Here is a 26151-nt window from a genome sequence, read left to right as displayed (position 1 = left end):
AATGCTTTGACAATCTAGGCAATATTTTAGCCTCCTAGTGTTTTTTGTATGCTTTTCCTTTGATATCACACATTAAAACCATCTAATAGCCTGAGTCGAGTCAAAATTTCCCCCGGGGGTTAAAGGAAAAGAAATAGGTTTTCTACGGCTGCCTTCATTGCATCACGTCAGAATGGAAAGAAAAAAGCATCCTTTCAACACACCCATCCCCCCCCCATCTTCCTTTTTCCTGGCTTTGTGTGCGCAGTAGCCAGATGGCTGTGATCAACGTTGGATTTGGCAAGTAGCTTATTCTGAAAACACCGGTGAGAACCAGTCTACCATGTCTTTCGTGTCGGACAAAAGCAGAGCCCGTTAACTCATCACAGCCCATGCCTCCAAAAGGATTATTTTTTAATACCGGTCCAGCTACAAAAACATTGCCGTTGTTTGTTGAAGCATTTTCTGCGCCATGAAAAAAATAAAGACAATGTCAAGGTGCTAGGTTTGGTAACCAAGGGTTTCAAAGTTCTTTATTACTTTCACTGGCAAATATAAATTGCAGCCACACATTTGAACTCATTTCATTTGTCCAATTCCTAAAAATTAAGTGCACAAAATGTCCCCCTTTAAGTTGATTTTGAACATACAGAAAAAATGAGCCGCTTTAGAAGGCGGCGGCATCGGTTGACTGATATTCATGGGGTGATGATGCTGGGTGTGCGTTTGTGTGTGTTGCGTTAATGCATGACAGAACGCCTCAAAAGAATAAACCTTACATTTCGACAGCTCATATTCAAACATGTAGTACACATTTGTTGGGTTTTTACATTTTAGGTCAGTTTAAGGCAATAGTAGCCACAAAGAATGCACAAATCAAATGACTTTACAAACATGAACGCAAGATCCATCAGCGCTGAAACCGGTAGCTTAAACAACTGGTTGTTCTTCGAAACCCAACACCTACCGCTTCAGGCAGATGTGGAAAGCACCAGGGTCAGGGACTCTCCATCCACCACAGGCGCCAGAGCAGCACGTGTGGATGTGGGGATCGGGGTCGGGCCTAAACGTGCAAATTGGCGGAAGACGAGGCAATGGATGGGGAGACGGAGGAGAAATTAAATGCTAACACATGAATCTTTTTTCAAGCGAGCAATATTTTGTTTTTGCATTATACAACCAAACTGACGTTTAAACCAAACTATTGTTAACACATCCCCCTAAATAACTCTTTCTGATGACAAAAAACACACTTGGCCAACTGATTACTTTCATCTCAATAAAGTGCGCACGGTTACAGCAGTCCTGTTGTAAATGTCGGCTTCCAGATTTTGGGGGTTGTTTGTTATGACTTTATCAAGACGCATGAAATCAATTGGCCGGGGTTGACACACACTTACTACATGCGCACATTAGTGAATACCCAATTTGAAACACATTTCCCTTCACATCCTCTTCATAAAATTGCTACACAGTTCCTCGCTTGTTGAAGAGGCTTAGTTTCACACACAAAAAGCAGCATTCCGCACTGCGAAAACAATATCGATTTTTTGTGATTTTCTTTCTTTTTTCTCTCTCTATAGATTCATTTTTTGAGTACCATCATGCTTGAACCCAGATCCATTAACAGCGGCTGTCAGAAAGGGTGGAAACTCCTCTGGCAACAAGCGGACATGCTGGCTGGAGGATGGAGAACATCTACATTCTAAGCAAACTGCGATCCTCAGTGCATGTCGTTGTGACCTAACAAGGAGATGAAATGCCACAGAGCTTTGTTTTTGGTTGCTCCTTGAGGGAGGTCAAACTACTACTATTGCCACCACTACCACCTTAAACAAGGCCAACACCTTTTCTGTTTTATAATTCTTCAATCCACGGTGGTATTGAAGCACCATCGACCGCAGGGTAGCAATTCTTCTAATGTATCGGGGCCAAACATGTCAACGGACACAAAGCCTTGAGGCACAAAAGACGTTTCTAAATATCCTGGATTGACTAGGCTGTGCAAACAAACTACCACATGTCAAACTCTCAATAAAACTTCACGAGAAGAACAAAAGCTATGCAGAACTAATTAAATATATATTTATATTCATCTCTAGCTTCATCGGATCTAATAAATACTTCTGATAGACATCTGTAAACTATTTACATTACAGTAAATGTACATTTCTTCAAAAACAATAAATACCGTAGCTAACAAGGCCAGACAAAAGAGAGGGTCTTTCAGGCATTAACAAAGAATCGTGTCCTCGATTGCTTGGTACTCACAGCAAAACGTGAAGGAGACATTCTGTTAGGGTGACTTTCCTTTTTGCAGGCTGATGGCGGGAAAATCGACTCATAAAAGCAAAATAATGCTCTCAGCCTTCGCTTGCTCATACTGTATCTCTCTGCTGAGCGGAATGTTCTTCAGCCACTTTTTTTTTTTTAATCCAAGGTTGGACCTGCTCAAAACAATAGCGGATAATAGCGCACGACACCTGTCGAAACTTTCCGCAAAGAGGCCAGGCGGCTGGTCATAAAAACTGACAGGCGATCACTGTCATTGCCTGATTTAGGCAAACATAAACATACAGTACACAAGCACACACGTGAAAAACAACACAGTCGTCAGAGAGCGGCAGAAAGCATCAACCCTAAACATTCCAGTGTCCGGGTGCGGAACAAAAATGTCAGGGTGAGGATGCTTTGCTAGTGAGGCTCATATTGCTGTTTCATGCTATGTCCTTCAAACACCTCATACGTAGATGACCTCTGAAGTACGAAAGGGACTTTGATTTTTCAAGCGCTCTATGGAAAAAGTTGACATGTTTATGTTCACAGGCAACAGATGACTGTGGCGAGCTGGGCAGAAACAAAGGCCCGCTTGTGTGGCACACCTTACTGGAGCACCGTCTTACGAGGCATCAAGAAGAAATGACGGAGTGCGTGTCTGTGTGCCTGAAATCTCATAAGTGCTTCCCGTACCCCTTGGGACATACAAAAAGAGGCAGTGCAATATTGTAAAAGAACATTCTCTGGCTGAATGTAGCATTTGTAATGGACGGAGAGACAAGTAGGAGAGGACCCGACACATCTGATTGGAGGGGGTAAGGGGGGTGTTGAGGTGGGTACGCGACCAGGGCGCGGTGACGCATTCTGGGAACCGGTCTAGAAGAGGTGAGGGACGGACCGGTGACCTGCGACGTCTATAGGCTGCAGGTCGGCTGCTTGGCCCTCTCCTGAGTGTCCTGCAGGCGCCGCAGGCTGGCACTGGCGTAGCCCTCATCGCTACAGCTGCTGCGCAGGCTGCCCCGCTCGTCCCCCGAGTCACTCACGCTGCTGGTGCTCCACTCCAGGTCACCCAGCAGGTAGTCTGTTCCCTCCACGTCCACATCCAGGTCCTCTGTGGGCAACGGGGAAGAAATCAGTCATCAGAATGGCAGCAAAAGATCATTCGGGAGATTCAAGTATTTTATTGTCATATGTTAGCCTGGGCCCTAGGCTACCCTCACTGGGGAACTTGGCCAGAACAAGCTCGTCACTCACTCGAAGGTCCTGTCTATATTTTTTATTTATGATGTTATTCAATTGCATACATATATATTATAGACACACGTAGCTCTTACTATACTATTTTGATACCGATTTTTAACATGTATCTTCAATTTTGATGTTTTTACCCGGGGTTTTACACACATTAGCTAATTAACACAGGTTTCGATTGCCCGCCATACGGAGAATCCGCGTTACGATCCGAACCGCGGAACGGATCGATCTCGTAAACCGGGGGCCCACTGTATTATGACTTTTGAAGACTCGCATTATGGGTTCCGGGCTAAGCCAATCATCTAAGTCATTGAAAGGCTTGCAAATGTCATAAATTGGCTGCTAGCGCCACCCTGTGGTTTTGTGGTGTCAACACAAACATTTCTTTTACGCGAGTTGCTGTTGAAAGGAGAAATGCAAAAATTGTGGGAAATGCATGATAAAACAATATGTGGAAAATTGACAATATTTCCAATTCTGTAAATGAGCCTGGCATGAGCTAAGTTTGACACCTACAGGGTATACTTCTCGACCTCCCGTTTGCAAGCATTTTAAGCGGACCGCAACGTGACATATTGAAAGTCATCATGTGTTGACAATCTATGCAATATTTTCGCCTCCTAGTGTTTTTTTTGTATGCGTTTCCATTGATAAAACACATCAAAAACATCAAAAAGCCCGAGTTGGGTCAAAATTTACCCCCAGGGGTTAAAGGTCTCACGCCATCAAAATACATCCATCCATTTACTGTCGCCGCAAGCAAAGCTAAAACCGTGTTTTTAGCATGTTGCTAGTTTCTCAAAAGCGCCTGCATCTCTTTGCTGTGCTAGTTTGGTTAGCTGAAAGACATTTACAAGACGAAGACAATTGGTGGGATGGTTGTGTTTGAAAATGATTTAGACTTTTGTTGAGGTAATAATATGTGACATATTGCACACAAAAAATGAGAACTGGAATAGAAATAACCCAATTAGGGGTCAAAAAAGGTTAGGCTCAATAATTTGGGTTAATCTGAACTAACACTTTTTGTTTTATATAAAAACAACCAATATGCAAAACAACGCCGAAGGTTGGGTCAAATTGACCTAAACACGAGATTTGGTTCTTTTTTGATCAAATAATTAGGTCAGTTTTAACCCAATTGTTTTTAGTGTCGCTCGGTAATGTCAATGAGCGATGTCTTTTTTCATCTGACTTAAAACCAAAATGCTCCAAATACGAAAAGGCTGATGTAACAACCCTCCCCGCTCATCTGTTTTCTGGGTTGAGTCAAGCTGAGACTGATTTTTAGTTGACCAAAAGCAGACGTGGAAAGCAAAATGACAGAGTTTTGAGATGGATAAAAACAAGTGAAATTTTCTACTTTACTGGTATTCCCCAAAAACCTTTGACTTCACTTTGCCTCTAGGTAGCGGTTTTCCCTAATAATAAACAGTGAGGGAGAGGACAGTTTCCTAAACAACATGTAGTCTTTAATTATTTATTTATTATCGATGTTGAGTTCTGGCATCTGTGCATGTACAAGAAATTGTACTCAGAGAATCTGATACAGCTGTTAAATCGCAATTAGGCACTTGGACCAGAAGATGCAAGACCAAAACAAGGTGAGATCATCCTCCAAGCAAAAATAAAATAAATACATTGCATACATAACTGACCTTGGTCAGAGTCGGATTTGTCAGAGGACACAGTGGAGCCGGTGCTGTCCATGCGGATTCTTTCCACGCCGAGTTGCTCCAGACGCCTTCTTAGATGTCTCTGCTCTCTCTGTAACTGTTCTAAGGTGTGCTGAGCTCGTCTGTCACTTTCCTCCAACTTCTGCAAAGCGAACAAGTGAAAATATGGTACAGCGTAAGGTCGTGCATTCCAGGTTTACTTATCACAACTACAGTATGCTGTGACAAACAGTACCATCATTCTTAGTGGAAATATGGCGGTTTTTATTTCAATAAACTCTATATATTGATGCGGTTTTATGATTTAAACACAAAGAGCAGAATAGCAATGCTTAGATGACAAAAATACGAGCAGACACACCTTGATGTGATCTTTGGCCTTCATCAACAGGCTAAGGGTGGTATGCCTGTTGGCGTCTGGACCCAACGGAACCAGAGATTTCAGTCGCTCTAAACAGAGTCGTAGATGTGCCCGTCTGGAGAAAAAGGAGGGAGGGGATATTGAGCCAGTTACACGTGACCTGATTTTTGTATGGCAGAGAACCAGCAAAACATATCGGTGCAAGTAAATGTTCCGATGTTTTAAGCTCTACTCTATTTGTAGAAAACAATGATGGAAATGGAACCCCCAGCAGAAGGAAAGCTGAACACTTAACTTGTGCAAAGATCTGCCCTTGAAACTACAAAACCATGCGGCAAATAAACGACAGTTACGTATGTAACAGCGGTTCTATTTCTCCCCGGAGGACCGCCAGAGGCGGTGCTAAAAGCACGGAATAAGCCTTCGCGCGCCTCTGGCGGCCTGGAGGGGCGAAACAGAACTGCAAATATATGCTAACTAGACTTTTAGAAATGGGTTCAAAGGACTATTAACATTTCTAACCCAACAATACTCATCTATGAGGCATACAACATGCGCAGAGGTCAGTTATTCATCTTCTCATCTGTCCTATACCTTTTCTTAAATCCATCGCTCTACTCTGCATCACTCTGAATTGACAGTTCTGGTAGTTGCTAAGGTCTGGTGGGTGTTTCAAAGTGACTGATCCGGCTTATGCAACACACCTCCGTCCACAGCCTTACAAAAAAGTGCGTGTGTGCCAGTGTGCGTGTGTGAGCATGAGTGGGTGGGACTGTTTATGTCAGACGCTTCCAAAGACTTTGCTTTGGTCATGATTTTTTTTGCATCTCAAGGCTGGGTGAGCGATTCATTTATTGTATGCTACAGGTGAGCTTCACTCCCAGAATGTAATGTACAACCAGCCATATTTATATATATTATGTGCAAACCCTAACCGTAAATAAAAGAATATGATTGGCAATCATTTTCAACATACTATTGAATTGAATACACTACTAAGATATGATATTTAACATTCAAATTAACAAAATACTTTTTTTTTTTTTTTTTTTATCAGATAATCATAAACTTTGAGTTTTATGGCTGCAACATGTCATTTTTACCGCTGAACGACATTCAATAAATATTTGAGAACTGAGGACACTTATTGTCGATGCTTTGTAGGTGATATTCATAACCATTTTTGCTCGTTGCACAGCCCGCATATTTTTCACATTATGAATCACGCGTTTTCAATGGGAGACAAGTCTGGACTGCAGGCAGGTCAGTCTAGTACCTGCACTCTTTTACTCCAAAGCCATACTGTTGTAACAAACAGACAATACGGGTGGGCACTGTTTTGCTCAACTACGTGGCACATTTTGAAGCCTTGAATACAATGAGACCTCACACCGTTGAGCCGCTCAAGTAGTACATCATGCAAAAGGGGAAACAATTCCACCTACAAAGCTATATTCAACAAATATTCATTGAATGTTGACAAAAGGCAAGGCTGTGTAACACCAGTTTTTTTTAGAAGATATTGCAGCATTAACATTTGAAGTTAATGATTATTTGCTGAAGACTATAAAGTTGATCATTTTGAACATCAAATGTCTTTGTAGTAGTGTATTCAGTAAAACAGGGTGAAGATGATTTGGAAATCATTGTGTTCTGTTTTATTTTAACATAACTGTATTGGCTTTGTACACACAAAGGGGGCAGTTTGAGTCTGTTAAAGGTCCAGTATACACCCTGTCAATATGAAAAACATTATACAATCTGAGCATAGTCCGATCATGGCTGAAGTGATTAGGCATGCTAAAGTAAGATTAAAAAGTACATACAAAGAAGCCCAATCAGTATTCTATGAATGAAAGCAGCAGTTTGTTTCACATTTGACTTCTAAAGTCCACAGGTCATTACACGCAAATGCCCTCGTCTGCTGTGTGACATAATGTGAATGTTTGTTGACAACAATGTGCAGACACAGTGTCCAAGTTACTAGGTGGGGTGTAGGGGGGTTGGGAGCAGGATATTCTGGTTTAAGTGCCAGAGGGGCACTGTGCCAATGGCTAACTATAGTACACAAACTTGCAGACTAGAACTATAGATTTGTGACGCGTTTCAGTGAAAACAGAAGTGTTCCTTTCTGTCACAAAAACAAAACCAAAATAATAAATGTGTAATACAGTAATATATATTTAATAATATTTATAAATTTAGAGCTAGGTTCAGCAAAAGCTATGAGAAATGTTTTCTGTGACATGCGTGTATATTGGAATGCATGGTAAAATCCGCCTTGCACAAGCGCTTACAGGTACGTTTTATAGGCAGGCATTTTTGTAAATCAGTGTCAAAAACATGATTAGGGATAAAGAGGCATCTCTCATGAAAACTTGCGGTTGACCGATACCATTGCTCAATTGCTTCTTGATACAAGTGAAGCAACAGATCGGTTGCGACCAACACCGATAAAGTAGTCTCAAAAACTCTTGGACTGAAGAAGTTCATAGCAGCTAAGACTACCCTTAGAGAAGCTTCAATTTGCATGCAAATTAGAAAATGTAGGAACTTTCATTATTGCTAATTTTTGTATCATCGATGCCTAGTTGCTCATAATGTAGTTTGGGGGGGCTTTGGATACATTGTGCGGCATTAGGAATGTTGCGCGTTCAAAGGATGTAAAAATACTCTGCACGTAGAGAAAATGGTAATAACTGATTGACGGTGCAATGTTTCTACACATATTTAAAGAGATTGCATTGGGCAGATGTGGAAGAACAAATTGGATGTTCTTGTGGCTGGAGGAATAGCACATTCTTTATGTGCTTTATTGGGATTACATAAAGCAATTGAAATAGACTGTTTACATACCTGTTCTTCTCCATTTCATTGTGTGTAGACCTGTGGAGATAAAGGAAAACATGAGCAACCAAATATAACAGGATAGCCCTTTGTGCGTAATTACTGCAGTCTAACTGCATACTGTGGGGGTGTGAGAAAGAAAGCGAGAGAGAAAAGGCTGTGTAGGAGGTTGAGGCAGCCAGTGGGCTGACGTGTGTTTCAAGGAAAATGGACAAAAAGACGACTAGGTTTGGTAAAAACCTGCAGGACATTCTGGGAAGGAAAGCTGTGCTTTTTAAAGACCATGTGAACATGTGAGAATGTGGGCAAACGGTAAACGTATTAACAGCAACCAGTAACATTAAGTAGGTCTATGCCTCTTTAAATTGCCTGACAATCCACTCTGTGTGCAACGGGAAGTTGGGCAGAAAAAGGAATAACTGTTGCAGAGGTTGGAATAAGTAACAGAATTAAATTCCATTCTTCTTGCCTGTTATAAAATGAAGCATAATCAATTCAATGGATGTGTGTCAGTAAATTTTTTGCTGATAATTTGCTTGACCTATGTAAACAAGTGTGGTGGTGTCTGAGGGGAAAATATACATCTGCATTCTCATTTCATACTACTACCTCAAGCAGACGCCCTGAACCCTTGACCCAGTGTCCAAAATTAGCTTCTGCCCCCTCATCTCAATGGGACTCAAATATGCACCGGCACATGTATACACAACATGTTGTCAACTTTAACATCTAGACTCATCTTAATCTGAGGGGGTCTTTATTCCTGCCACCTGAAATGAAGTGGAACTTGATAATTGCAAACCTGCATGCTGCAGGGGTATCGTCAAGGGAGTATCGTCTTGGTGTGCTCAACTGTACTGGCCCCCTCTAACTGAATATGAATTCCTACAGAGTGCAGCCAGCCGCTTGTGACATAACCGTGCTGGCAGAAGGACCATACCACAACCCAGGGTCAGCCCTGTCCAATGTGGAGCCCTCTATCGACATTGTATCACATGCTTACAAATGAAGTTCAATAATTAAGATTGCCCTCATTTATAAAACAACATTGCATAATTTGAAATAGCATATAGACCAGGGCTCACCAACCTTTTTGAAACTGAGAGCTATTTCTTTGGTACGGAATAATACGTAGGGCTACCAGTTTATGTGACGACACCGATCATGTTAATAATTTTTCACAATAATCAAGGTGGCTGTAGTAAATATGTAAATCAAGTGTAATATGCAATGTTTATGTATAATTGTTTGTAATATTCATAGAAAATCACCAATGTTCTATCTCTTGTAAGCTATTTGCAGAACAGGCCTTCGAGCTACTTATGTGATCTTTGGGGGCTACCTGGTGTCCACGGGCACCACGTTGGTGACCCTTGTATAGAACAATTCATTAATTTAATGACTATTTCGTTACGGTCACCCAAAATCACATGGGTGACTTGCTCTTGCAGCATCTAATTGGACAAACTAAAGGGAGCAACAACTTGACATCTCTTTATCCTATTTTTCCCTTTTCTTTCCCTTTACTCTTGTTTTTTCTTCCCTGTGGCTCTCCGACAGGTTTGCAAAATTCTCGTCTATACATTTGTCCTCGCCACAGAGAAAATGAGCCGTTAACTGAAATATTACTATTTTCTGATTCTGTGTTTTGCTCAAAAGTCAAGAAAACATGCATATGAATTAGACTTACAATATAATAGGCTGAGGGCCAAAATTCTGACGGATATGATGAAAAAACTTCTCAGACTGTCTAACATGCAAAGGACTCCATTTAGTAGCTCAACATGGATGCGCAATTTACATAGTGCAATGCAGTTATATAGCAAAAGTATGTACATGTGGGATGTGGGGGAGGAATCTCTCCATCTGAGTGATAAAGGAGCGAGCTGATGCTCTCCCTGCCAAGAGTGGGAACCTATAGAAGGGAGGACACAGAGAGGTATGTGTGTGGAGACTTTGTATTTGTGTGAGTATGTATGTGTGTGTGTGTGTGTGTGGGAGGGGGGGGGGGGGGGGTGTTACGGAGAGAGAAAGCGAGAGAGGAAAGAAACAGAGGCATGATGAGGGAGGGTAAAGGCACCACAACTGACATGCACATAGACACACGCCCATCCCCCACCACTCACACATCTACTACATAGAAAAACAACAGGCAATGAAGAAGCCTCTACTCACACTGAGAAATTCTTTATGAACACACTCTTATTCACTTGCTCTGATCCACATTTTACAATGTTAACTCGGGTTAGCTGCAGAAATTATTCAGAACTACCTTTCCGCTCAAGAAATCTGAATTTCATGTCCTAGTTAAAAAATATAATAATAATAATAATAATACTAGTCGCTGCTGGCAAATGCTGTAAAGATTAGATCTATTGACTGAAAAGCACAACAGAACTTCATAATACATCATTCTACAGCTTGGGCACACTAGCAAAGCACAGTTATAGTAATTAAAAACAAAACAAAACAAGGGAAACAAGTCATCTAAAAAAAAAAAAAAAAAAAAAAAAGACTACCAAACTGATTTAATGAAGGTCACAAAACTTGGCCACCCAGTTTTGATACTCCTCGTCAATATTTGAATCTGCTGATGGTACAAACACCTTGTCTCAATCACCATCACAAGTGAGTGTCCGCAATGCCTTGAATGTGCAATTTTAGCAAAATTATATCACACCGAGGACCACGTATTCATAATTGTCTATTTTTCATTAAAGGACACAAATTAAAAAAAAAAACATGCAATGGCAGGTTGCTCAATGTGTTGCTCGCAGTCTACTGGTCGACTGCCTAGCGATTTCGGTAGCCCGCGTGACATTGTAGTTAAAATAAATAAATAAATGAATAAATAAATAAATCCCCCCCCCCAAAAAAAAAAAAAAAAATCTGTCAAACTTCAGTGAAGATAAAAAGTGTCAATAAAAAAACAGAAAAAAAAAAGAAAGTCAGTTGTCACTTGATGTTTTTAGTGCCCTGAATCGAAAGGGCAATTAATTTCCAAACAACACCTAGTGAAGGATTAATTTCAGAACAGCACCGTGAGCACTAAGTTGCACGCAGCCTGCTCAACTCTTAAAAATGATCCAAGTTAGTTGAGTGTTGTCAGGACTACAGTATGCTCCAGGGAAGATCTTCAAGAGAAAAGAGTACCAGTGCGGTCAGTGTCATGTGCTTCCTTTTCCTAAATGATTGTCAGTCTTCAGAAAATGTTTCGATGTTTTGCTCAGCTAGGCAACTTGTTGCACTGTTGGCGTTGGAACCAGCTGTCAAATAAAAACAAATTACAGTGGTGTTTGTTTTGGGGAGGGGACTACAAGATGTGGAACAAGCCATCTTCTTCCAGCTTATGAGCTGTCACATGATTAACAGAACTCCTCAGCCTGCTACGAAAACATCACCAACTATTAGTTTGAAAGAGTTAGAAAAATATCAATTTAATAAGCACAACTACAGATTTTAAATGTTATCAAAAAATTATTCAAGTTCATATAAGCTCCTCGTGTTTTTTTTTTCCATGGTGCAGTTGAAATTGACACCATAGGATACAATATAGCCATAATGTTGCCTAAGTAGGCACACAATTTATCAAACTTTAATCGCGATCACAATATTGGCTGCCACAATTAATTAAGATGATCCTCTGCGATATTAACATTGAGAAAGACGGCTACCTACATACATATTATATATACATTTTGAAAAATCCGATTTCCAAAAAATTGGAATAAATGCGGTTTGAAATGACCAAAAATGACATTTTGACTGCTAATTGATTAAAATTTGCTTAAAAGCAAATAAGGTGCTTGGTTCTAAGTAGGCTTCTTTTTTTTTCATTGGTTTACACTCGGCAAGTAAGTCATCTGTGTTGCTCTGTGTGCCGAGTTTTGCCTTGTTTTGGGTGAATTTCTATTAGATATTATTTATCTTAGTTTATTATTTTTTCAAAGTATCTTAAAACCTTGTTTATACTGCTGTACTGCATGTTGAAAAAAGTACAATAAATAGACATGCTTGACCAAACATATTGAATAATCGTGATTAATAATCAATATTTCAATATTGACCAAAATAATCCCAAAATAAAGCCAAGCTTAGCAGAGAACATACAAACTCCATCTGAATCTAAGTACAGCAATATTATCACAAAAGCAACTATACCAGAAATTATTTCAAAACAATAAAAGACAAATATTTCGGGTATTTAAGGTGGAGAAAGAGTAATTCTGTTAGCGGGGTACTTTTTAGCCAAAGTTCCAGTCTCTGTTATAAACGTGCTGACGAGAACATTGTACATCCTAAATCATTGAAGCAAATGGAAATCTGAACTAAATCAATTTTGAAGACGCTTTTATCAAACAATATGTATCTAAATACCAATCACAATACAGAAAAAAAAAATGGCTAAGAGACTTGCACTTCAGTGTTCACCCTGTTTTAACGAGAGCTAAAATTACTTTCCATTATGACTGGAATCACAATACATGTTTCAAAAATAGAAATATGCTGCCAGACATCAGCATTTGTCTTATAGACAGTAACCTAAGCAGAAGATAGAAAACAATAAATATAGTGCGTCTTTAACACCTGAATATGACTATCTTTGTTGTCTTGGAAAAGTATTAACAATGGTCCAGGCATGCTATAATATTATGTGTATTACGTGCACAACTGATTGCCTACAAGACGCACTATATTTACTGTTTTCTGCCTTCTGCGTATATGCAGCCGCTTCTCCTCACAAGGGTCGCAGGCTTGCTGGTGCCCACCCCAGCTGGCTTCGGGCAGTAGGCAGGAGACACCCTGAACTGGTTGCCAACCAATCGCATATATATAATATAATTAAGGTTAAATTACTTGTGACGGCATTGAAGTATGATGGGAACTATGGAAAGCCTTCTACAAGTTGGCTATTTAGTGCATTAGAAGTGGTGAGAATAGGTTAAAAAAAAAAAAACATTCACAAGAAGTGCAAGTGGACTTGCTGGCGGAAATGAGCATTGTTTAAGTATACACTATCTTATCCCATTGATTATCCTATTGATTCCTTTTTGCCCTCTTCTCGAATAAACACTGTTCATGATCTGTTAGCACATTCAATTGTAGATTTGATTTTTGATCAAATGCAGAGTGGTTTAACATTTATTAGTTCAAGTTGCTCAACTTCACAACCCTTTCTTTACTTTTGCGATTTTGAAATTAAGAATAAAGATCATTAGTGGAAAGTACTATCTGAAAAATGGCAACAAAATACCTCTTGATTACATGAAAAGACTGTTTAGATCAATGCCGAGAAAAATCAAGAGTTTAAAAAAATATAATTATGATTCAAGTAAATATTATTTAATTGTTTGATATTTAAATGTTTATTGTGCCTTATACTGCCGAAAATACCATAATACTATTAATACTGTATCGCTATCATGACCGATAATCTTTGTTTTACCACAGACAATCTAATGAAATACTCCAAGTCTCTTTAATTGACAATGTTAACTGTCACACAATTCAACAGTTGCTTGAGCAGTTTCAAGATGTACTGATGGTTACACTTTTGCAACCAAATATATTACAAAACCATAATAGAGTAATATGGAGAGTAAAAATACACCGCAGTGTTATCTATGTAAGAACTGACACCAAATAAATGATCATGGCAGGAGGGCTAGACCGGAAAACTAAACAATAATCTCACCACAGAGCCCACATTCAACAGCGAGGTGCAGCAACAACACAAACCCGTCCGGACTAGACTGATTTATCAAAGTCAGACCACACACAAAATCTGACCTGTACATTACATTCAAGCAGCCACATTGAGGTGATCCAGTTGTCAGAACCGTCACCGCTAAAATGTTGCCCTCAGTCACCTTGACTGACCCACTTTGCCTTAACACGCGGTCAGTGGCCATCAGCCAGACACTTGTTTGCAGCAGTCATTGAGTAATTCCATCAAACACAAAAAAGATCAAATATACCTTTTTATCAACAAAATAGGTAGCTACACCATAAATACCCCAAGTTGCGCAGCATCTGTGTTTCACCAGATTTGAATCAGCTGGAGACGTCATAACTTTTACAAGATTCTCTCGATTTTAATATTAGTCCTGCATGTGAACAGTTTGTGTACTAGAATGGACTCTGACCTTGGTTTAGTCTGCTCGCTTCTTTTATTGAAAATAATGCCGTAACAACCTCAGTTAACATAAACTGCTGTTAGCTGCAACAGACACCTGCTGCTAACAGCCATCTGATGTCCGCCTTCGAGCTCGTCCTGTTACGGTAATTTTTGTAAGTAATCAGAATACGTCTGATATAAAAACGAGCATCTGTGCGCCAAAACCCGGCTTATGTGGCTGACAGATCAATCTTCCTTGAATGGTGTTGAATAAGCAAAAAAAAAATAAAATAATAAGTTCATCGTCTATAAGACACACCCATACTTATGGCCTTCATTTTTGGGGAAAAAAGTGTGTATTGTATTTGGGGAATTACGGTAATTTGTAACAGTAATTTGAACAGTGGTTTGTCGATATTTCATAGCTACTATACATGAACCCAACAACAACTCTTTAACACTATTTTCTTGCACTTTTCATTAATAATTAGGGCCAGGGACAAACTACGAATTGAGTTTAATTCATTTTTCAAATCAAAATTCAGCAAATGAAATCATTCAAAACTTGGAGAAGCCCTTTAAAAACAAGTCTTAATTTTGTGATTTGTGGCTGGATGACTGGGGGAGGCACAATTATATCAAGAAAACAACACTTTCTTGATAAAATTAAAACTTTCATTTTGTCAATACAGAGCTTATTGATACGTGACCACTTGCCCTTGTTTAGTCACGTAAGAAAATGTGAATTCGCTGATTGAATGTTGGTCATCAGTTAGTTTAGCGGGTGCTTTTTCAGATGGGCTTACATAGCACTTATTCGATTGTTATAGCTGAGGATAGACCATGTTACCAATCTCATTAGTTTGTAAAATATTCCCAACCAACCTGAGGGACCACTCATTGTTGCACGGTTCTATCACTTTTTGTTTGTTTTTTCCAAAGTGCTTGTGTTCATGCATAAAATGCTAATGAAAAATTGTGTCCCTCTCCATCATTTAAGTTGCCTATCCCTGATTGCGCCAATGAGACAGATACTCTCCTGCAAATTCTGCAATACCAACATACCTGTGTTAAAATGCATTTGCAGTAAATTGATAAGATGTCCAAAAAAAAAAAAAAAAAAAAAAAAGAACCACACAATGAGATCACGATAAGGGGTAGGAAAAAGAAATGGGTGAGAGATATGAAATTGACTGGGTAGGGACCTAACCCAGAGGTGATCAATTTTACCTGCTACTTATGTTTTTTTTGCTTTTGCTCTTCCTTTTCAAACTTTCCCCCTCTCGGATGCTGATGAAAGGTGGCATGGAGGCATAGCCATGCTCAGCTTCTGCAAGCACATAGAAAAGTAGCCGTTGAGTCAATGTCCAGAGGCCAAATTAAGAAATAGTTAAAGAACATTATGCTTGTAGTTATGTTGGAATATTTGAACTAAAGACACAAACGCTCCAAGCCTTGTCTTTACATTGTATTTTTCCCCGTCTGCCTGGACAATGATGTCATCTTGAACTGGAATAAACCCTACTAGAAAACCACAACAGCAGGAAAGGAGGGGCTATCATAAAAACAATGTCTCTGGCCACATCGCATTAAATTGTTCAATTTAGAACTAAAAAAGGAAAAAATGCGTGCAATGCAACCAGAGAGGCAATTTTCCTATTTGCCGAAAGATTAGCGTTATCGCAACAGCATTTAATTGCTATAAACATATTTCGCAGACGAGCAAAGCATAATACAAAGCGTTGCAAAACATAATAAGCAATTGCACAGTCTCTTTATGTAAAATCTATTAAAGCAGACATGTAAGGATCGTCCTTGTTTTAACATGATAGGTGCACAAACAAGCCACATAAAGGGGGAGGGGTGTCGCTGCATATTGCCAAAGCATAAAATCCAAACAAACGAGAATAATATTATACTTTACCTCGTTCCCTGCGATCAAGATACTCGGCTGCTTCGATCAGCATCTGCACCATTCCGACAGCAGTCATGTTCAATAATATTCACTGATATTAAAACAATCCAATGGGGGATCCCGTGGCTAAACACAATCTGCCCGTCGTCGATAAAGCAGCTTTCTCAAAACTCCTCTGCCAAGCGGTTATTTTAAGGCAAGTGTTTGTCTCACCGACAAAGTATCGACGGGTAGTAGAAAACTTAAAATGTATGACAAGACAAAGCAAGACACACTTGCTTCCTCCCCCCGATGCTGTTCCGAAAACGTCAGCTGATGTGGTTCACGTTTGAGAGTAGCTTTTAGCTGCTCTGGCTAACACTTTCGGTAGGAATTTGAATGCTTGACTCCCTCACTGGAGACAACTGTCAAACCAGTAGAAACCGAGGCTTTTGCTTCACAGACCAAATGATCTATCGCCTGGCGCTATATTCGAGCATTTCAAAAATAATGACAGGAAAACGAGTCCCGACAAGGCTCAAACTGCGTGGCAATTTGCTCAATTATGAGCTAGCCCACCCTACCCTTATTCCAAATTCTTAAATATTGCCCTCGTTAAATGAGCCAGCCACAGGGGTTTATAATCGGGGTCGGTCTTTCTAAAAGTTCACCCGCCGACGTCACCCAATCTTATCACTTCAAGCTAAGAGATAGTTGTTGAGCGAGTTCGCCAGTCGTTAAAATGTAAGAAGTCAAACATTAGATAGCGTAGGTGTCTTGAGAATAGTCTTTCTGACTAGTGCATATTGTAGAATTTGGAAGACAACTAATTCGTAGTCCATGGAATAGGTTTGTGTATGTTCAGATGTGATTGGTTATTGGCAACGGTAACCCACAAGTCTATTGGGCGTTGAATCTGTCAGTCATTGGAATGACAGCACGTCCGACGAAGCTAGTCAGTAAACAGCCATTTCGGTTCACGTGACATGCCAATAATGTTAAAACTGGACCTACAATGGAGGTTGTGCAGGAGAAACCCTCATCCACATCGATTGGTCAAATAAAGACAAGCCCGCAAAAATCATTGGTTACGTGGTATCGTAACGCCCCATCCTGCAGTGTTCACGCCTCCGTCACGTTCACTCTTGCGGTGTAGGGTTATGATTGGTTCTTTAACGTGTTGTTTGTCTTGTGGTAGATATCCGCTATATGCTCTTCCAATCTTAATTTGCTCTATCGTCGCAGGCGCATTACTAGGTTTGCGGACTTCAAAACGCAGCCACATTTTAACGCAGTGCTCAGAAAATACGCTGTGACTGAAAAAATGTGACTTACGTTTTTGTACTGAATGACGAAACATTATAAGAAAAAAAAATGTTTTTTTTTCATTTATAAATATATGCATGTCGATTTCTTATCATAACATCTGTTTATTGATCATTCGCTAAAATGACTACACTGTTGACATAATTGGTGTTTGTGTTCAGTGACATACTTTTGCACCCAGATGTTTCACTTAAAGGCAAGTAAGAACAGGTCAGGACTAGCTTTTAAAACGTTTTATTGGAATTGTTTGACATTTCTAGACTTACATGTAACCCGAGAACAGCACGAGCCTTCAAATAATGTATAGCTCTCATGCTGACCACAATCAATACTAAAATGTGGTGTGACAAAATCACAGACTAATTCATGTCACAAATAAATCAAAACCGCACATGGGAAAAGTCCTGCATCCCACAAAACCAAAGGTCACAAAAATAAAAGCAAACATCCTTATTTCCTCAAGTACAACAAAAGTATGTTTCAATCGTGAAGTGGTAAAAAGGGTTTCAGGCGATGAAGTCCAGCGGTCTGTTAAATCCACCCTTTCGGTTCATGTATTGCCTTGAAAATAAATATAAAAAAGATTAAAAAAAAAAAAAACATTACATCACTGTTACCCTCGCAACACTTGCAGATGACATCATCATGCACCAATCAGAAAGCTGGAATCTCGGCATAGAAACACCTGCAGAGGTGATTGGCCATATTGACAATAGCGGTAAAATGCTTGCAGTGATGGCACACTTAAAACTTGACATTTTAATCCAGCAGACCAAAACATATAACTTATGTGACAGCTGGGCGACAAGGTAGAAAGTCCTGACAGTAAGCATAACTTCCTTCACTCAAACAGCTCTACTTCATATTTTTGCACATAATTTAATTTATGGTCATTTGTGTTTTGACATCTTTGCTTATGTCAACTGCACGGATTGTTGCCTATATCGAGTGACAATATCATATCATGTAATAGCACATTTAGAAGTACATTTACTCAGGAAACGGGTGATGTGTTCATATATATATATATATATATATATATATATATATATATATATATATGATCTTGTCATACCTGTATTTTCTTTTCATGGTGGTATTGACAGCATATGCATTGGTAGCTCCTTCGCTTTTCTTGCCCTGAAAGAAAAGACATGATTTTTCCAACATTTCCCAAAATACTCTATCTGAATTCATCAGAAAACAATCACCGTTAAAATAATGCTGGGGAAAACTAGTGCATGTCCAATCCTCCTGATATTCGAGAAGAGTTGTCGCTAACCTTTTGGCCGCAGGGTTCATGGTAGTAAAGCTTTTTCAGGGACCGGCAAGCACTTGTTGAAATGCTTTCTTTAAGGAATGTTCATGTTCTGAATTCTGCTCTGTTAATCAATCTCATGAGCATAACTAAGTAAAGTTCTCTATATATCTCTCTTTTTCTTCATGAAGTATGTGGGAATTCCAAAGTAAGACAAAATACATAAAAAGTAAGCAATATTTGTATTCATGTAAGCGGTAAAATGTTGGATGTATGTAGTCATTTTGACAATCCAAACAAGTGTTCCGTAAAAAAGTCAGAGTAGCCAGGCTGCGCATGCGTTGCATACTAGTGTTGCTGTTTACGCACTTGAAAATGGTCGCGTCCTACCATTGCTCATGTGCAAAGGGTGAACTTACTAAAGCTGTTGCTTTTTAATAAATGTGTTACAACAATCACAATTCCAGTGATGAAATAGACAAACGTCTAAACGATCTCTGCGTGTAAAACAGCTGTTCTATTTAATGGAATATGTGAACGACACACCTGCTTTTGGGATGCTTTTAATCAGAATGACAGAAAAGCCTGCAGCCGGCTATAAACACACGTACCTTAGAAGAATCAAATGATGAAAATCCCATTAGTTTCATCATCTCAATTTCTTCTTCAGTCTTGCCTTGCATGTCCTCAGCTATAAAATAAATAAAAAATAAAAGTGTGTGTGTGACTTCCATTAGTGGTGCATATAAGTGGAGGACAAAATGTCGATTCCATGTCCGCAAAAAAGAGAAAAGGTCTGGGGCATTCCACATACAAGTTCATCTTTCCAGGCTGATACATGAAGCTGATAACATCGCTTAGCTACTCAACATACAGCTCATTTGAACAATTAGCCTCTTTTGTGCTCAGACATCTTAAACATGGTCAGTAGTTTTATTTTATTTTTATTAAATTACATTCTCTATTTTAATTTAACTTTACACAGATCTGAACGGCCGGATCGCAAATATTTCACATTTTATGCAAAACTGAGGACTGGCCGTAATGTCATAATCATAATTTTCTGACTCAGACTGGCAAAATAACACATTGTTTTCGCTATTTTCGGCAGCAAAGTTACCATTTTTATTCAAAATTCATTTGCTATCCACATTATTTCAACATGGACTCTCAAAAAACACTATTTGCCACTTGCCGTCGACTGAAAATGACTTCATGTGCCCAAGGCTTGAATAACAACCAATAAGATGTCACCTGTTTTCTGAGTTTGGTCATGTGACGTTAGCATGCTGAGCCCTGATTGGTCATTACCTGAGCTTGGAGCACATGCATTGTCGTTTTCATTTGACAGCAAGTGACAAAATGTGTTCCTAAACGTATGAAATGCATATGAAAATGAATATTATCAAGTGAGATATATTATATATTATCTGTTTGATGCTGAAAATGGCTAAATCAGATCAGCGTTAGAAAAAAAAAACACATTGGCACTATAGGTCTAGGACACATTCAAATTTTTCTACGATATTTACATTGGCAACATTTGTTTTGAAATTCAAACTTCGTCTATGGCAGTTCCACAGTATACTTTTTATACCTGATATCTGAATGGGTTTTGACTTCTCTTTACGTTCATCTTCTCGTCTGTCTTTTTGCCTCATGGGTGAAAGAGAGGATGAGCGATGGCGTCGAGGAGACCTGCAGAGGGAAAAAGATAGCTGCAGGACGAGTTACCTCAACTATTGAGTGGAACCAACCAAGAATAACTCGAAGTACAGTGATTGAACCACCATTTACATTGGAGCATATGTTCCAGACCCACCCACAAAAAGTGAAAATCTGAGAGAGTAGAGGGTGCCCCTAATCATTTCTTTTTTAGGTTTTAACCTTGTTAAAAATCATCTACGTGTTTAAACACTTTTTAAAAATTGTATATTTCACCGCAAAATATTGAACCAAACATGAACGTAATGCAAAGTACAGTGGACCCACGCCGTATGAAATTAATCTGTTCCGAAGTTGGGATCATAAGGCGAAATCGTCGTTTGGCGGACAAAAGAAACCTATGGTAATTAGCTAATGCGTACCATAGGCAAATAGAAACCGATCCTTCTGTAAATGTCTTTCTATTTTTATTAAACTGCAACTAGCGATTATTTTCTTGACCAAAATGACACCATTTTCCATCATATGAAAATATGACCAAGTGTAAAGTGTGCTTGGAATAGCCACATCAACCACATAACTACAACACATCAATCATTTTAAAATTGAATATTGAAATATGAGCTTTCAAATAAGAGAATATTCTTCTCAAAATTAAAGTACTCATACTGGTATCGGTTTAAAAAAAATAAAGCATTGAACATCCATATTAGTAAAATCCTTTCAAGTCTGTTCCACTGTACAACACAAAATGAATTCAACTTTAAAATTGCATAAGAAATCTCCTCACCTTGAACGTCTCCTGTGGGGTGATCGGGAACGACTTCGTCTTCTTTCCCTGTCACGATCTCGTGACCGATCCCTTTCCCTTTCCCTTCTCCTTCGATCACGTTCTCGTGAAGTTGAGCGAGAGCGCCTCCTTTCTGCAGGCAATACGGTAAGAGTTAACAAAGAGTTGAACCCAAAATCTGGTCAAGATCGAGATTTTATATATATATATATATATATATATATATATATATATATATATATATATATATATATATATATATATATATATATACACACACACACACATACAGTGGACCCCCAGTTTACGACGTCCCTGCCTTATCTTCAACCATTTATTTCACCTTGCGATATGGACCCCAATGTTTTTTTTGTCCCCTCTTTACGGCATTTGTTTTGCTTTAGGCATTATAAAATTAAAAACTTCTCTTCTCAAACATGGCGGTCAGTGTGCAGGCATGTCTACTTGGGGCAACGCGCTCATACGTCACTACACACGTCACTGCTTACATCACTACAATGCTGGTCCGCTATTGGTCGGTGTCACAACTCCCTAAGATACTGATCTACTATTGGTCAGCATCACGGGTCACAAAGATGGCTGTCCAAAGACTTGATCTCGTTTGAGAGTGCTTTCAATATGATACAGTATTTATAGTGCATTTTAGTGCTTAATTCAAAGTTTAATTGGTTAACCATGGGTCTCAAGCTGTAAATGATGCAAATGATGTTAAAGAGAGAAATAAGAAGAGGATTACTATGAAAACGAAGCTGGAGACAATCAAGAAATACGAAGAAGACTAAGCTAGCCGATGTTAGGCTATCCTCACTAGTGAATATGGCTAGAACAAGCTCGTCATGTCACTTTGAAGGTAAATAAATCCTTTATTTTCTTTTTATTTATTATGTTATTTAATTGTATACATGTATATTATACAGTGATCCCTCCTACTTCGCGGTCTCAGTACTTCGCGGGTTTTTCCAGGAAAAATTTAAAATATTTCAAGATAAAAAATAATTTAAAAAATGCGCAAAAATGGAAAAAAATTGAAAAAAGCAAAAAAGTACACTATACAGTACTGTATTTATCAAATAACTAAGTAATATTAGTTAATAACTATGTTAAGAATTCTTCAAGCTTTAGAGTTCGTGACGTTTTTTATCTTATTTTGAAATATATGCTTTTAATTTGTCAGGTCGCATTGCATTTTCGTTTCCTGTGTTACGTTCTCTGTGCGTCATTCGGCTCGTTGCAGTGACGTAGTGAATGACAATGTAAGCTCATATTTATAGTTTATTATCATTTATGTTGATAACGCACGCTACTGCCTATGTTTAGTAAGCGATGAGTGTTTATTCTGTTTATGTGTTTGTTTGTGTTGTAGGGGGATCACTGTATACAAGTAGCACTTATTATACTATTTTGATACCAATTTTTAATATGTATGTCCAATTTTGATATTTTTGCTTGGGGTTTTACATGCATTAGCTCACAGGTGTCGAACTCCAACCCTTGAGGGCCGATATCCTACATGTTTTCAAACCTTTTCCCTCAAAAACACCTGATTCAAATGATTGGGATCATTTTGAAGCTCCTGCAGAGCTTGCTAATGAGCTAATCATTTGAATCAGGTGTGTTGGGGAAAGAAAACCGGAAAACATGCAGGATGCCGGCCCTCGAGGACTGGAGTTCGACACCTATGCTCATTATTTCAGCTGAAAAATGCTTAGTTTTTGGACTGCCCAGCAACCGTGGAACGGATTCATTTCGTTAATACAAATAGAATTCGCCATTGGTTTCAGTGCATAACAGCATGGAACCTACAAAACTTGGGCAAATATGTTAACACTAGTTAGTTTTCTTGTGTTTACACGGACGTATAGTAAATGAAAACGCAACTCTCATCAGTCAAGTAGAATGGAGGACAGTGATCCGCACACACAAGAATTAACAGGCAGTTAATTAACCAGCCGTCCGTGATAGAGGAAAGCTACAGGTTAAGGTCAATTCTTGTTGTGTCACGATGTCTTTGCTGCTCTTTTCTTTTGCATTTGGTGTGGTAGGATAACTACTCGTCCTAACTCCCAAACCGATCATCTGATCATTGTGCAGCGGTCTGCGTGGAGTGCCCCCCCACCCCCATTTTATTTACGATTGGCATACAAACCATTTAGTTCTTCTACACACCCCCTTCTCTTCCTTCATCTATTTACAATTGTCAAACAAACCATATGTTTCCTTTTTTTCTGTTAACTCACTCAGCTGCAAGCAAGGCACAACCTGACATACAAAACGTGAAGTTTTCCTCCTTCGCTTTCCTTAGCCGAAAGAAGCATGACTGTCCTCATGTTGGTTGGGCAGACAAAATGTATTTACACCTTATTGACATTTATAATGAAAAAAAAGAATAACAGTTTAAATATTACATATTGTCAATTTAAACAATGATAGTGGATATTTATGAACAACTGTATGCAAATATTACTGACTAGTCTTGTACTATTTTAGTGCCGGTTTTCATCTATGTACAACATTGGCAGCATGTAACATATATACGTGTGTACTGAGCATCATCAGATGTATTCTTGAGCATTTTTTCATTGTTTTCCAATCTTTGCAATACCTCAAGAAAGGAAAGAATCAGCGATTACCGTGATTGCAGTATGCTGGCCACAACTGGGTTAGTGTACATTCAATGATATGGTGGCTGGTAGTTATGCCTTGAATTGTCCACTGTGCGTGGGTTCTCCCTCACCATCTTTCTTTATTTTATCCTTCAATCTTACGAAAAGTGAGTTTTTTAAAACTAACGATTTTTTGTTAATAACGACCATTTGCTCACTGCAGGAATATCAGACTCGACATGACAAGTTAGAGGACGCAAATGAATTAAAAACAACAAATGTAGATTTCTCGAACGTTCTCAAATCGACCAGTGCAAACCACGTACAAAATCATTACATAGTTCCTTACCACGCCTCGGAGGAGTTCGACTCCTACTCCGTCCCATCTTTAACTGTTCAAATATTAAGTGAAAGACTCGAAGGAAACCCGCACAGGACGAAGAATTACTCGAAATATCTTAATTTCTGTTTGCCACCATTACTGAGAAAGTTCCGCTGTGTCTACGCAACCTCCGGTTGTCTTTTTTTCTACTGCGCCTCCTATCGTGTTGGATGTGCATCGCGTTGTGTGGTAACGAGAGGAAAGCAGGCAAGGTCCCCAAGTATGCTGTCAAGAACGAGAAAGAGCTGAGGGCAACCGGGGGGACAAAAGCAATCGCATCTATCAAATCTTGCCGGCTGCATTTCTACTGGGTCGGCAGTGTGAGCTACAAAAAAACTGGGTTTGTTTACTCCTCCTCCCCCCTCCTCCGTCGCTATGTGGCTTTTTGTGTCCTACCATTTTCCTTTCCTTTAAACCATAAAACAGTGCGAAGTGCAATGCAGCAGGTGTATTTTTGTTTTGTTTTGTTTTGTTTTTAGCCTGTTCCACAGGTAAAGCCTGAACAGCTCTTTCCCAAAGACTCTGTTCAGATGTTCACTGGGAAGAGTTGTTCAAAAGAGTCGGGTTGTTCTTGAACGTACCATCAGTAGTCATTCCTGTTTTTTTTAATTATTATTTGTATTTTTGTTTGTTTGTTTGTTTACCAGGACTGCTCGTGTCGTAACATTTGCAAACTTCTCCGACATGTTAACCCGGTGTCTGGTGATTTTTCACTTACCTGGCCTTATTTCTGTCAACTTGAGCTGACTTTGAAAGGGTCATAACATCGTTAAATATACATATATTTTTATTTTCAACCCCTCAAAATGTTCAGTGGTATCGGCCCTTTCCATAAAAATGTATATTACAAGGATGCCTCGTTCGAAGAATTTTCATTTCATGAGAAAATAAAGGTAAAAAGCTAGTCAAGACTGCGGTTTTTGCAAACGGTAATATGCAGATATAATGTTATGTGTTGCATGAAAATAAACGCTTCCCTGCAGCAAAATAAAAGCATCCTGACACATTTATTTCATGGATCGACGCCTTTTTCTTCTACAAGAACTTTGCATTATGGGAGTCACCACTCAATGAAGTCATTGAAAGGCTTGCAAATGTCAAAAGTGACCACCCCCTTGGTGGTTTTAGGGTCTCAACACAAAAATTTCTATTGCACCCTGTTTGTGAGTTGCCGTTGAAATGATTAATGTAAAAATCAGAGCAAATGCATGATAAAACATCAGGTTTTCAATATGTCCAAAATTGACAATATTTCCCATTTTGAATGGCAGTAAATGAGCTAAATTTGACATCTGCAGGGTGTACCTCTCGATGTCCCGCTTGCAAGCATTTACAAGGGATGGCAGGATGGCATATAGACATGTTTTGACAATCTATACAATATTTTAAACCCCTAGTGTTTTTTTTTCATATGCTTTTCCTTTGATATCACACACCAAAAATATCTCAACGCCCGCATTGGCTCAAAAATTTCCCCAGGGGTTAACATTTACCAATAGTACCATTAGCGTCCAAATATCATTTAATCCACACATCGTTTCCTGCTACCTCTCAGAAATGTTGTCATACAGTATTGTGGTGGAAAACAATAACTTCTAATCCAGTCCAACCCGCGCACCCAAGTTATTCCGCTTTCATTGACCTGTCTTACCAGCGCGGAGCATATGTAAGTAAATGAACCTGAAGCTAAATATCAAGAA

The 26151-nt window shown here is 39.1% G+C and overlaps 2 protein-coding genes across 2 annotated transcripts; both read right to left on the bottom strand.

The window, feature by feature from the left end:
* Nucleotides 1–472: 472 nt before the first annotated feature.
* Nucleotides 473–17195, bottom strand: mxd1 (MAX dimerization protein 1). The gene is made up of 6 exons (XM_088430795.1): nucleotides 16437–17195; nucleotides 15743–15842; nucleotides 8404–8433; nucleotides 5548–5662; nucleotides 5169–5328; nucleotides 473–3367 (listed from the first exon to the last, which is right to left on the bottom strand). The coding sequence occupies exons 1-6, from the start codon at nucleotides 16501–16503 to the stop codon at nucleotides 3171–3173; spliced, it is 669 nt and encodes a 222-aa protein (XP_088286921.1). The 5' UTR covers nucleotides 16504–17195; the 3' UTR covers nucleotides 473–3170.
* Nucleotides 17196–17950: 755 nt separating this feature from the next.
* snrnp27 (small nuclear ribonucleoprotein 27 (U4/U6.U5)) lies at nucleotides 17951–24598 on the bottom strand. Its single transcript, XM_088411056.1, has 6 exons — nucleotides 24419–24598; nucleotides 21446–21578; nucleotides 20588–20688; nucleotides 19602–19681; nucleotides 18808–18872; nucleotides 17951–18293 (listed from the first exon to the last, which is right to left on the bottom strand). The coding sequence occupies exons 1-6, from the start codon at nucleotides 24453–24455 to the stop codon at nucleotides 18239–18241; spliced, it is 471 nt and encodes a 156-aa protein (XP_088267182.1). The 5' UTR covers nucleotides 24456–24598; the 3' UTR covers nucleotides 17951–18238.
* Nucleotides 24599–26151: the final 1553 nt, after the last annotated feature.

Source organism: Hippichthys cyanospilos, chromosome 1 (genome assembly GCF_059441005.1).
Source record: "Hippichthys cyanospilos isolate Australia breed blue-spotted pipefish chromosome 1, RoL_Hcya_1.0, whole genome shotgun sequence".
NCBI lineage: Eukaryota > Metazoa > Chordata > Actinopteri > Syngnathiformes > Syngnathidae > Hippichthys > Hippichthys cyanospilos.
The sequence above is the reverse complement of the archived record's forward strand: the minus strand, read 5'-3'. Positions and strand labels throughout refer to the sequence as shown.

What these genes read in the sequence shown, in the direction of transcription:
- mxd1 (XM_088430795.1), bottom strand. Translation starts at nt 16,503, where the DNA reads ATGACTGCTGTCGGAATGGTGCAGATGCTGATCGAAGCAGCCGAGTAT. An exon ending in TCTTGATCGCAGGGAACGAG is followed by an intron (nt 15,843 to 16,436) that starts GTAAAGTATAAT and finishes ATGTGCTTGCAG; the next exon opens with AAGCTGAGCATGGCTATGCC. An exon ending in AAAAAAAACATAAGTAGCAG is followed by an intron (nt 8,434 to 15,742) that starts GTAAAATTGATC and finishes TTATCTCCACAG; the next exon opens with GTCTACACACAATGAAATGG.
- snrnp27 (XM_088411056.1), bottom strand. Translation starts at nt 24,455, where the DNA reads ATGGGACGGAGTAGGAGTCGAACTCCTCCGAGGCGTG. An exon ending in CCCCACAGGAGACGTTCAAG is followed by an intron (nt 20,689 to 21,445) that starts GTGAGGAGATTT and finishes TTCCCTCTGCAG; the next exon opens with GTCTCCTCGACGCCATCGCT. An exon ending in ACCATGAAAAGAAAATACAG is followed by an intron (nt 18,294 to 18,807) that starts GTATGACAAGAT and finishes TTTATTTTCAAG; the next exon opens with GCAATACATGAACCGAAAGG.